This window comes from Penaeus vannamei, chromosome 40 (genome assembly GCF_042767895.1).
Source record: "Penaeus vannamei isolate JL-2024 chromosome 40, ASM4276789v1, whole genome shotgun sequence".
Classification (NCBI taxonomy): Eukaryota; Metazoa; Arthropoda; class Malacostraca; order Decapoda; family Penaeidae; genus Penaeus; species Penaeus vannamei.
The window spans coordinates 22,523,696-22,536,195 of record NC_091588.1 but is presented as its reverse complement, the minus strand read 5'-3'; the positions used below and the strand labels follow the sequence as shown (position 1 = coordinate 22,536,195).

Sequence of the window (12,500 nt, the reverse complement as noted above, 5' to 3'; positions counted from 1 at the left end):
AAGTGGAGGGGAGGAAGGATGGATAAGGAAGGGAGGATAAAGAAAGGAAGAAGGATGGATAAGGAAGGGGAAATACGTAAGAAAAGGGGGATGAGGAAGGGGAAGGGAGGAAGGGTGGATAAGGAGGGGAAAGAAAGAAGGGTAGGAGAAGGGAAGAAGGGTGGATAAGGAAGGGGAAGTAAGTAAGGAAAGGAGGGACAAGGAAGGGGAGGTAAAGATTCTTCGACGTTCAGATTCATTAAGGCGTCTGAGGAGCGAGGGAGGCGGGGAATAGGGAAGGTGAAAGAAAGGAGGAGAATAAGAAAAGGGAAGGGAAGAGGAAAAAGTAAAAAAAGGGGGGATTTAAAGAAAGGGAAATAATGAAGCAGAAATAAGCAAGGGGGAATAAGGAAGGTGAAAGAAAGAAGGGGAGAGAAAGGAGAAGGATAAGAAAAGAAAAGGGAAGAGGAGGAAGGAGATGATCCATTCCAAGTAAGAGTCTTGGAAGCGAGGAAAAGAAGAAGAAAAGAGGGTAAACGAGAATGAGAAATAAGAAAGGGAAAGTAAGAAAAGGGACATAATAAAGAGGAAGAAGAAAAAAGAGGGTAAACAAGAATGAGAAATAAGAAAGGGGAAATAATAAAGAGGAAATAAGGAAGAGGGAATAAAGAAGGAGAAATAAGGAAGAGGGAATAAAGAAGGGGAAATAAGGAAGGGAGAAGGAGAAGGAGAGAAGGAGGTCGAACGAAGGAGATAATCAAACCCTGCCACAGAGCCTGCCTGGTGCACCTTATACTCATTACGTCAATATTATTTTTCTTTCATTATACGTTGTATTTACTAACTACATCAGTATTCATTATGTTATTTTATGCTAACTTTCATTGTGGTAGGTTTTTCGTATATACCAATGCGAATTCATATACCCATAACTGTCCTGCAGTAATAACGAAGAAGTGTTATTAATTTCTATAACAATATTTTTTATTTCTTAAACATTTTTGTTACTATTTTTCTTATCTATTTATGCACCAATGTTTCTTTTAACTTTTCTTTACCACAGGTTATACATCTAATACCAATTTGCATAGCTTTAACAATACCAGGTTATACATCTTATACCAATATGCATAGATTTAACAATACCAAGTTACAAATCTTATACCAATATGCATAGATTTTACAATACCAGGTTACAAATCTTATATCAATTTGCATAGATTTAACAATACCAAGTTATACATCTTATACCAATACACATCTAAAGCTATACCTATCTCATACCCGCAGTTACACCCTCGTCCGCCCCTCCGACGGAGCGTGGGGCGCCCCCAACAACGACGGCGAATGGAATGGCATGCTGGGTATGATACAGCGCAATGTGAGTCTGTTTTGTTTTTCGCTTGTTTCGGGGGTACATCTTGTGAAAGTTGAAAGTTAGTGTTTATGTTTTTCTTCCTTTTTAAAAGTATTTTGGGTGTATTTTCCATAAAGTGTTGGCATTTTTTTCTTTTAATTACGTTAGCGAGTATATTTTCGGAATGTGAGTATGCTTTGTTTTTGGCTTCTTTCGGGGTTACGTCTTGTGAAAGTTGATGTTTTTTTTCTTCCTTTTTTCAAAAAGTATTTTGGGAAATTTCAAAAAGTATTTTTTTTTGGCTTCTTTCGGGGGTACATCTTGTGAAAGTTGAAAGTGAGTGTTTATGTTTTTCTTCCTTTGTAAGTATTTTGGGAGTATATTTTCCATAAAGTGTTGTTCTTTTCTTTTAATTACGTTAGCGAGTATACTTTTAGATTTTTTTTTGTTCTTTAACACTTTAGGGAGTACACTTTCAGGACTGATCGAAAGCACTTTTTGCTTCTTTGGTAGATATTTTCAGAATCTTGTTAGCGAGTTTATATTTAGAATATTGAAAGAATGGGTACAAGAATATCACCTGTTGAATATTTTTGAAATTTTAAAACCTGAAGTTCAATGCTCTTTGTTTTGTTTACACTAGACATCTTTTTAAAAAGATATTGACCATTTTATCTTTTTCACCGGTCCTTAGATATTCATTTACGCTTGTCTTAACATTATCTTCCTTTACTTCTTTCAAATTTCTTTCTTTCTTCGCCTTCTTCTACTCTCTCCTTCTCTCCCTCTATTCTCTCTTTCCTTTCTCTGATCTTTTTCCCCCTTCCTTCCTCCTCCATCCGAAGAAATTTCTCATCGATTTTTGTATTTCTGACAACCTGCTCTCTCTTCATTTCCCAAGAGTTTCAGTGCATTTTTGTTTTTACTTTTATACCATTATTTAAACCGCATTTACATCTTCCCCTTTCCTTCTTAACGACCCTCTCTCCATTCCTCGAGTTGGTAGGTCTCCTCGACGTGATGAAAACCTGTTCCCTAAGGAATCTCCTAAGAATTTCAATTGTTTTATTCCTTACTTATTTTACAATTCTACCTTCTCCCTTTCTCTCTGACGACCCTCTCATAACTCCGTTCTTGAAGGAGGAGTTCGCCCTGGATCACTTTGGCCTGAGTCGAGTCCTCCGTCTCAAGAAATCTTCATTGCTTCTTGCACATTTACATCGCATTAATACCTTTTGCCTTCCTTTATTTACATCGCATTAATACCTTTTGCCTTCCTTTATTTACATCGCATTAATACCTTTTGCCTTCCTTTATTTACATCGCATTAATACCTTTTGCCTTCCTTTATTTACATCGCATTAATACCTTTTGCCTTCCTTTATTTATATCGCATTAATACCTTTTGCCTTCCTTTATTTATATCGCATTAATACCTTTTGCCTTCCTTTATTTATATCGCATTAATATCTTTTGCCTTCCTCTTACTTCAGTCGCAGAAGAAGTTGCGCTGATATTTGCTTATCTAAAACTTCAGTCGCAGAAGTTGAGATGATTCTTACTCCTCTAACTCACGTTCACACCACCTCCCTCCCTCCCTGAGTCACGTCCCCCTGCATTCCCGAAGGAGGTGGACCTCGCCCTGGGCCCCTTCGGCCTGACGGAGTCCCGCGCCAAGGTGGCCGAGTTCTCCCAGCCCATCATGATCGACTACTACCGCATCCTGGTGAAGAGAGGAAGCCCCGAGATCAATCCCTGGGGGTTCCTGAGTCCCCTGGGCCCTACGGTGTGGCTGGGGATGGTGCTGGGGATGCTGGTGCTGTCCCTGATGCTGAGCGTTGGTGTTGTGAGTCTGGTGAAGGTGCGGGAGGGACCCCAGGACGAGTGGGCGACGGCGAGGCTCGTCCTCAACCAGTTCTGGGACCAGTTCGCGATGGTGTGTCAGCAGAGTGAGTTCTAGGCGTCGGCTCAGGTCACCGAAGGGTCGAGGTCATCTGCAGTTTGCTTTGAAATAGAATAAGCGTGTCATTTTATGTACAGATAATAGAGTGATAGTTCTCTTATGTACAAATATTCGAGTTCGTTTGCCTTTTATAATGAGCAATGATAAACATATCATTATATATTCAAATAATATAATTATTTTTCAACTGTTTTAAAGAGAGAGCAATGATTAAAACGTACAGGTTTCTAAAAAAAAGTGTTATTAAAGATGAAGTGATGATAAACACACTCTCATTTAAAACACATTAGCTTTTATTTACAGACTTGCTGGGAGGAATAATGATCTTGTGCACATCATTATCACAGTTTTGTTCAAAAGTAATAATCATAATCATATAATTATGTATAGATGCTTTATAATTCCTTTACTGTTTTGTTAAGAAAGGTTATTAAGAGTAAACAGACCGGTTATATTTACTAACTTGGTTGGTTAAGGACAACAGTACTAAATAAAATTTCACTCACATTTTCATTTAACTTTACGCACGTTAGAGCTACAGAATGATAGATATTCAAAATGTACTTTTTCAATTTGGAAAGAAAAAGCGACAAGAAGCATGTATACTTGCTACAATTTGCTATTTTTTTTACGAAAAGGGAGTAATGATAAATACGCTTGTAGAAAATTCAGAATTGTTTTACGGTTTTGTTAATAAATAAATAAATAAATAAATATTGGGGTCATATGTGGCATGAACTGAAATTCGAAATAATGTACAGCTTCGTTAGAAATGATATTGCGTGTGCAGAGCAATATTACTTTTCAAACATTTTGCAACTTGAGTTTTTAAAGTAGATATGTTTGGAAGAATGCTATATCTCATCGTCACGTGTTACAAAATCACCAAAATCGGCATTTTTCATCACACAATTAGCATCACCATCTCCTCACCACTCACACCACACACTCAACGCCACTTAACATCATGACTTTGCATCACACACATAGCGTAACTAAACTGCATCACCAGCACTCAGTATCCCCAATTTTGCACCACATACCCACTCACCACCACCGCCACACTCAACACCACTACCTTTGCATCACCACTCCATTCCACATCACCAATTTGCATCACAAACCCCATCAGCACCGCCTTTGCATCACCACACACACACACCATCACTACTTTTGCATCACCACTTCAGTCCACATCACCAATTTGCCTCACACAACCCCTCAGCACCACCACCACTACTCCCCCATTCACCAACACCACCACACTCACCATCACAACCACCACATTCACCAACACCACCACACTCACCATCCACCTTCGCCCTGCACACCACAACCTCCCCCCTCCCCTAACACCAGCACCTAACCCCCTCTTTAACACCCTCCTCCTCCACCTCTTCTTCTTCTTCTTCCCCCTCCTCTTCTTCTTCTTCCTCCTCCACCTCTTCTTCTTCTTCCTCCACCTCTTCTTCTTCTTCCTCCCCCTCCACCTCTTCTTCTTCTTTTTCCTCCCCCTCCTCCTCCTCCTCTTCTTCTTCTTCCTCCCCCTCCCCCTCCCCCTTCTCAACCACCTCCTCCACCACCACCTCCACCTCCTCCTCCCTCTCCCTCTCATCCCCCCAGACCTCATCTACATCTACAACGCCGTGGCCACCCGCATGATGGTGGGCATGTGGCTCCTCGCGGTCATGGTGATAATGAGGAGCTTCTCGTCGGCCCTCACGTCCCTCCTCGCCGTCAGGAACATCCCCGTCAGGATAGACTACCTGAAGGACCTCGTGGACGACCGCAGTTTCCAGCTGGTGTTTGAGACGTCGACGGCGCTCACTGCCACTATGGAGGTAAGGAGGGGGGGGGGGAGGGTGAGGGTGAGGAGGGGGAGGGTGGGTAAGGAGGTAGGAGGTAGGGGGGAGGGTAGGTTAGGAGGGGGAGGAGGGTAAGGAGGGGAGGGGAGGTAAGGAGGGGGAGGTAAGGAAGGGAGGGGGAGGTAGAGGGGGGGAGGGGAGGTAAGGAGGGGGAGGGTGGGTAAGGATGGGAGGTTAGGAAGGGAGGAGAGGTAAGGAGGGGGAGGTAGAGGGGAGGGGAGGTTAGGAGGGGAGGAGAGGTAAGGAGGGGGAGGTAGAGGGGAGGGGAGGTAAGGAGGGGGAGGTAGGGGTGAGGGGGGTGAGGAGGGGAGGGTGGGTAAGGAGGGAGAGGTGCGTTGGGGAGGGTGGGTAAGGAGGGGGAGGTTAGGAGGGGAGGGGAGGTAAGGGGGGGAGGTTAGGAGGGGAGGGGAGGTAAGGAGGGTAGGAGGATAGATAATGAGGGGGAGGAGGATAGATAAGGAGGGGGAGGTAAGGAGGGGAAGGTAGGTAAGGAGGGGAGGATAGGTAAAGAGGGGAGGATAGGTAAGGAATGGGAGGATAGGGGGAGGTAGAGGGGAGGATAGGTAAGGAAGAGGAGGATAGGGGGAGGTAGAGGGGAGGATAGGTAAGGAGAGGGAGGTAGAGGGAGGAGGATAGTTAAAAAAGGGGAGGATAGGTAAGGAGGGGGAGGTAGAGGGGAGGATAGATAAAGACCCCCCCCCCCCCCCTCACCCACCTTCGTCCTCCCAGCAAGCCACCCATCCCCACCCCGTCCTTCCAGCAAGCCACCAGCGGCATCTACCTCCCCCCCCTCCACCCCCCCTCTTTCCCCACCAACCCCCTCACCCATCCCATCCTCCCAGCAAGCCACCAGCGGCATCTACCAGGAGCTCCGGGGCGTGGCTGCCGAGGGACGCGTGAGCTTCCTGAAGGCGAGCGACCTCTTCGACGTCGCCTACAGCTCGGTGCGGGCGGGGGGGGCGGCGCTCCTGGTCGAGGACGCCACCGTCAGGAAGATCATCTCGGACGACTTCTCCGTCAAAGGTGGGCGCGGGGGCCGTGGCTGTGCTTGTTGTTGTTGTATTTTTTTTTGCTAAGAGGTGGGCGCGGGGGCTGTGGCTATGTTTGCTGTTGTTGTTGTTGTTGTTGTTTTTGTTCGAGGGGGTGTTGCTAAAGTTGTTTGTTGTTGTTTTTTGCTCAAAGGTGGGCGCGGGGGCCGTGGCTGTGCTTGTTGTTGTTGGTTTATTGCTCAGAGGTGGGCGTGGGGGATGGGGTGTTCGAGGGGGGGGGGGATTGCTAAAGTTGTTGTTGTTGTTGCTGTTTTTGTTGTTGTTGTTGTTATTGTTGTTTTTGTTGTTGTTACTGTTGTAGGTGTTGTTGTTTGTTGTTGTTGTAAGGATATTAATAATAATAATGATAATATGATATTGATTATAAAATGATAATGATGATACTGATAATAATGACTGTGAAAGCAATAAATATTATTGTTATCAACATCATCACCATCGTTATTATCAATACTATTGTTACCATTGTCATTATCTTTCCATTATTAAAGATAATTGTATTAGTAACATAATCTCTCCTCATTATTGTCATAGTCTATTAGGTAATTAATCAATCATCATTATCATTTCACTAATGCCGATTTTATTTTTTTTTCACTATTTTCTACTAACGGCCATTTTTTTTTTTTTTAGTCATTGAGCCCCATTATCATTTCACTAACCTCACAATTTTCTTCACTAATGTCCAGTTTTATTTCACTAACGAACATTATTTAACCAACGCCTATTTTAAAATAAAAGCCTATATTTTTTACTAACTGTAATTGTTTTATTATTAATACCTATTATTTCACTAACGCTCATTTTTCTTTTTTTTCTTTTTTTACAAACGCACTTTTTTCAATTTTCATAAGCGTTTTTTTCATCTTTTATTTTCTTTTTCTTTACTAACGCACATTTTTTTTTTCACAAGCGCCCATTTTTTCACTAACGCACATTTTTATTTTCACAAGCGCTCATGATTTTTTTTTCCATAACGCCCATTTCTTTCACAAGCGACCATTTTTTTTTCACTAACATTTCTTTTTTTTTTTTTTTTTTTTTTTTGCCAGAGTCCATTTTTCACAAACGCCCATTTTTTTACGAACGCCATTTTTTTCCCGCCACTAATACCAACTTCATAACTAACACCCCTTTTCCCCTTTTCCAGGAACTTGCGACTACTACATAGGCAAGGAATCGTATTATCCCCTTATTTTCTGCATCGTGGGCGTCCCTGGCCTCTCCATTATGCCTGCCATTAACTACAGGTAAAGACAAAGGAATGGGACTGTTACGTATATGGTCTTCTGGCTATTGTGGGTCTGAACGAAGGGCTGAGAGAATTGCTAGGTGAAAAGAGTGTTGTCGGGTTGATTTTAAGTATTCTATTTATTTTTTATTATTATTTTAAAAATCCTAGAGGAGTTCAGTGCATTTTTCTTTCGCTTTTAAGTTATTTTTAAAATTTTGTGTGCGTGTATTCACACACACATACATAAATAAACACATATATATACTTACATATATGTACATATACATATCTATCTATCTATATATATACGCAAACACACACACAATATATATAATATATATATATATATATATATATATATATATATATATATATATATATATATATACACACACACACACACACACACACACACACATATACATATATATATATATATATATATATATATGTATATATATATATATATATATATATATATATATATATATATATATATATATAACAAAGACCCTAGATGCGTATATATGTATAAACCAGAGTTCAACTGACTTTTAATCAAATACAGACTTCGTCCAAAACACTCTTTCGGTCATCATACTCTTATTCATTATTCACTGCATTGATTACCATTAATAATGTTACAATGTGCAGCCTCCTTTCTGACACTTATGCCTTCAACATGACGAAACTCATTATAGCCTGATGTTTCATTTGCATTAGGCTGGTGTTTCATATGTATTAGGACATCAGTGATCATAAATGCTTCTCCTTATCTAGGTAGCTTGGTGACTTTGTTAAGCTTCAATGAATATAAGAAAGTCCTTTTAATCATTATTGATACCTTTAGTACATCTAGAAATGAGAGATCCATCAAAAAATACATAAAGTAATTAAAATGGAAAATTGTATCATAAACAGACAATATAAAACGGATATGTATATATGATATTGTCCCTCTACTTCTGTGGCATTAAAACAACATTACTGATGTCATGAAATTATAAATCACCAGATAACCAAAATGGTACAACATTCATTAAAGAGAAACATTCATTAAAGAGACTGAACTGTGCACCTTTATATTATAGGATCTTTGATTTGTACATAAGCACGTATACGAAACACATCCACAGCGTATATACACTTGCACATGTTCACACACACACACACATATCAGGACAATAAATAATCTCAATTTTAAAACTTCTCGACACAGGATCCAATCTCTAATTGAGCACGACCTGTACAGCGAGTGGATAGCCAGCTTACTCCCCAATGCAACTTCTTGTCTCAGAGCTCCCTCTTCCATCACCGTTAATGAGCCGTATACTATGGAGGGGCTTTGGGTAAGTGCAAATAACTGATAAGATTTCCACAGGGTCTGAAGATAAGAACATAGCCTTAATACAAAACACTAATACAGAAGATAATAATAATCTATCTACCTAATACAGAAGATAATAATAAGCTGTCTATCTACCTAATACAGAAGATAATAATAACCTGTCTATCTACCTAATACAGAAGATAATAATAATCTGTCTATCTACCTAATACAGAAGATAATAATGTATGACAAATGCAGAAGATAATAACATATTCCTAACACAAAGCATTAGTAAAACAGCGACTGTTATGAAAATAGAATTAAAGGAAACAAAATCACAATATGTCCTTTCAGAAAAAAAAACAATAATAAGAAAATCCGACAACTTTCCAAAAAACGCTAAAGGAATATAACAAAACTTAATGTATAAATTCCAAAGAATGTACAAGAGAAGAGGTCTTCACCAGACTTGCATATTCAAATAAATTATAAAGCTGATATATCCATCAAGAGCTGAGGCGGCACCAATTGGCACTTATTGCAGGTCCCCTTTTTGCTTCTTTTGTTACTTCTTGTTTGCTCTTGTCGTGAACTTTGCTGGGACCTTGCAGATGTTGAAAGGGCCAGATGCAGAGTATGCAACTACGTCTACATTTTTTTTTTTTTTGCTTGCTTATTACTTTTCGGAGCACCCCCCCCCCCTCCCGTTATTTCCTTTCCGGCAGCTGTTCAGATTCAGCCACATAATTCTCAGTAGAATTGGAAAATAATGTGTTGATAGGGGTTTGCTCAGTGTTTGCTGAATTTAGTGTTAAGTTACACCATAATAAGCTTTATTACACTCAAATGTTTCCAAGCTCCATTCGTGGGAAAATTAGTCAATAACCAGAAAAGCGAACAACGTATAATGTGAGTTGCCAGGCGTTGTGATAAACCGGATTTCGTAAAGGTTTCATTTACCTTGAAATACATTTTCATGGTTATCCGTGTACTGATACAAATTTAATGCTGTATTAAGAAACGACAACAGATCATGGTTATCTATGTACTGATACAAATTTGATGCTGCACTAAGAAATAACAAAAAAACAAAGAATTGGAAGTTGTACTCAATCTGGAAGCACAAGAAGGAACTTTTTTTTCTTATTGTCTGTACTTCCGGAAGACTTCATGGAAGGAGCGCAAGGAACCTCCTCCAGAAGACTCTTAAGGACACTCCACTTTATCTTTCATAAGCGTGGCAGATTCTGTTCTTGCGATTCCTTCCACCCATTTCTTAACTTGTGATAAGCCAGTTAATTTTATGGCATAGATCCGTTCATTTTTATATATTCCTATCTTATGATTAGGTAACTTTATCGTTAAACGCATGTATGAATAAATAGGTTATTGATATTTTATTAATTCTAACTTATACGCACAAATAGAGATGCACATAGTATGGTAAGTATATACCCATCTATCTATCTACCTAACTATTTATCTATTTTCCCCAATGACCCTAAGGGAATCTTCGTGGTGCTGGGCGTGGGACTCACCCTATCGGCCCTTGTGTTCGTCCTGGAGATCCTTATACACAGGAAGGGCCTCGGCAAAGGAGCTCGCCTTCCTCCCAGAATAGACGTTCGTATACTGAGTGGAGTGGAAGGGCGATGAGTGTGCTGGTCTGGCCAAAACGTTTGATTGAGTTATGTTTTGTGTGGACTTATGTATGTGCGTATAAGTATATATATGCATGTATGTATAAGCACACACACACACACATATTAATATATATGTGTTTTATATATATATGGTTGATCTGCCTGTATACACACTGTACATAGTTTGTATTTAGCATGTGTTTAATTCAAATTTCTTAACCATACATATATAAGAAAGTTGTGTTTGCCTTTACGTTAGAACGAACACATGCACTAAACTACAGTTAAACTTCCGTCCACCATTGTCCATTCTCCCAAAACAATGATTCTCAACGAAGTGACTTTACACTGACATCAGGACCTCAACCAGTGCGGCCGTGCAGTGACGCGCTCTCTCGCTCCCCGTGTTGCAGATCGTGTACCCGATGCCCAAAGCCTTGCTGCATGACCTGTACGCCACCTCCTCGCCCTTCATCAGCAGGTGGCCCTCATTTCCCCAGGGTTCCTCTCGCCCCTCCGCCTTGACTCGAGGGGCGGGGAAGAGTCCTTGGCACGCTGGCAGTCCCATCGTTGTCACTCTCCAACCTCTTGCTGTCACGAAAGAGGTCACGCCCTTTGGTAGAGCGGAGGGCGGTGGCATCCCGAAGGACGGGAAGGACCTCCTGCTCCGTAGACGTCGTCCTTCGGTGGCCGAGGAGGAACCACCCAACCCTGAGGTCGATTCCCACCAGCTAGGACAGGACAAAGTTGTCGTACTGTGGTGAATCGACACACACACACGGCGGGTCGTCCTGGGAACTCAATCGCACACACTCCGTCGTCTTCTGCACGCGCGCACACACACACACGCACGCACAGGAGGCCGTCCTGTGGAAATCTCAAAGCCACGACGCTGTCCCTTGACCCCGCACGCACAGAGGATCGCCTAGTGAACATGTAGTCCTCAAAACAGCACAGAGTCGTTCTTTTCCCTTCCCCTCTTTATCGCCCACTGTTCCTCGACTCCAAATATACAGGAGCCACAGGACACTCATGCAAACCCGTAAAGCACAAGTACCATAGGTGTATGTATAGCGTGCATGAAATTCATTCCAAGGCTTTCACCGCTTCCACACCGGCAATGCTGGCGCTAGTGTTGCTGAAATCATTCTAAAAACTTTATTTAAATAAGGCTAAATTCTGAATAAAATTACTTCTAATGATGATTATATCAATAGTATAATAACGATAAAGACATGGTAAAACACCGTTCATAACAAATAATTAATTTTGTAAAATGAACATTTATAATAATGCCTTATTAATTGAATAATAAAAAAACACGATAAAACTGGAAAGATTAACAGAAACCATTGTTATAAAGAAGAGAGAGAGAGAGAGAGAGAGAGAGAGAGAGAGAGAGAGAGAGAGAGAGAGAGAGAGAGAGAGAGAGAGAGAGAGAGAGAGAGAGAGAGAGAGAGAGAGAGAATATGAAGAGGAATAAGTAAATAAAAGGTAACCATAAACAAACGCATAAAAATAAGTAATTAAATGCATACTCCGGTAATCATAAGTCTTTACGTAAAGCTTATACCTGTACACTCAAAACCATCCAAGGTGTGAGCATGGCTACTGCACATGCAATCCAAACCCCCCCAATTCACTCAAGGAAGAAATATTCACACACCTGGTCACCTGACTACACTGACTTTAAACAACTCGTTTATTCCTGCGCAGAAAGAACAGATCAGGTCAGCTCAGCCTCCTGCAGTAGCCACTCCGGAGTCTAAACCAAGCCTGCACTCTGACGAAACTCAAGAATTTACTGAAATGACCTGGAGTAGGGTAAGTATTGGCTGAACTGGGATGTTGAAGTCTCAGTCACTTCCTTTGGCCTTTGTGAAGTGCAGTAGTAACGTCCTGGGCTTGCAATCTTGCTGACTTACGTTCGATCCTGCGCGCTGCCAGTGGATGGTAACCCCGGCCATTCCCTGCACACAGAGGGCGATTTAGTAACAAAATAAAACAGTGCCACAGCAAAGAATATCCATTGTAACAAATGGAATTGAAACTAAAACTTACAAAAAAAAAAAAAAAAAAT

The 12,500-nt window shown here is 41.0% G+C and overlaps 1 protein-coding gene across 1 annotated transcript in view; it reads left to right on the top strand.

The window, feature by feature from the left end:
- The window catches only part of LOC138860280 (glutamate receptor U1-like), a 16,697-nt gene extending 4,848 nt beyond the window's left edge, over positions 1-11,849 (top strand). Inside the window, exons 5-11 of the mRNA XM_070117484.1 lie at positions 1,270-1,360; positions 2,964-3,285; positions 4,923-5,140; positions 6,007-6,187; positions 7,364-7,463; positions 8,667-8,796; positions 10,284-11,849. Of these exons, the coding sequence (XP_069973585.1) occupies positions 1,270-1,360; positions 2,964-3,285; positions 4,923-5,140; positions 6,007-6,187; positions 7,364-7,463; positions 8,667-8,796; positions 10,284-10,433 (1,192 nt within the window). The 3' untranslated portion in view covers positions 10,434-11,849. The remainder of the gene's footprint in view (positions 1-1,269; positions 1,361-2,963; positions 3,286-4,922; positions 5,141-6,006; positions 6,188-7,363; positions 7,464-8,666; positions 8,797-10,283) is intronic.
- The last annotated feature ends 651 nt before the right edge of the window (positions 11,850-12,500 follow it).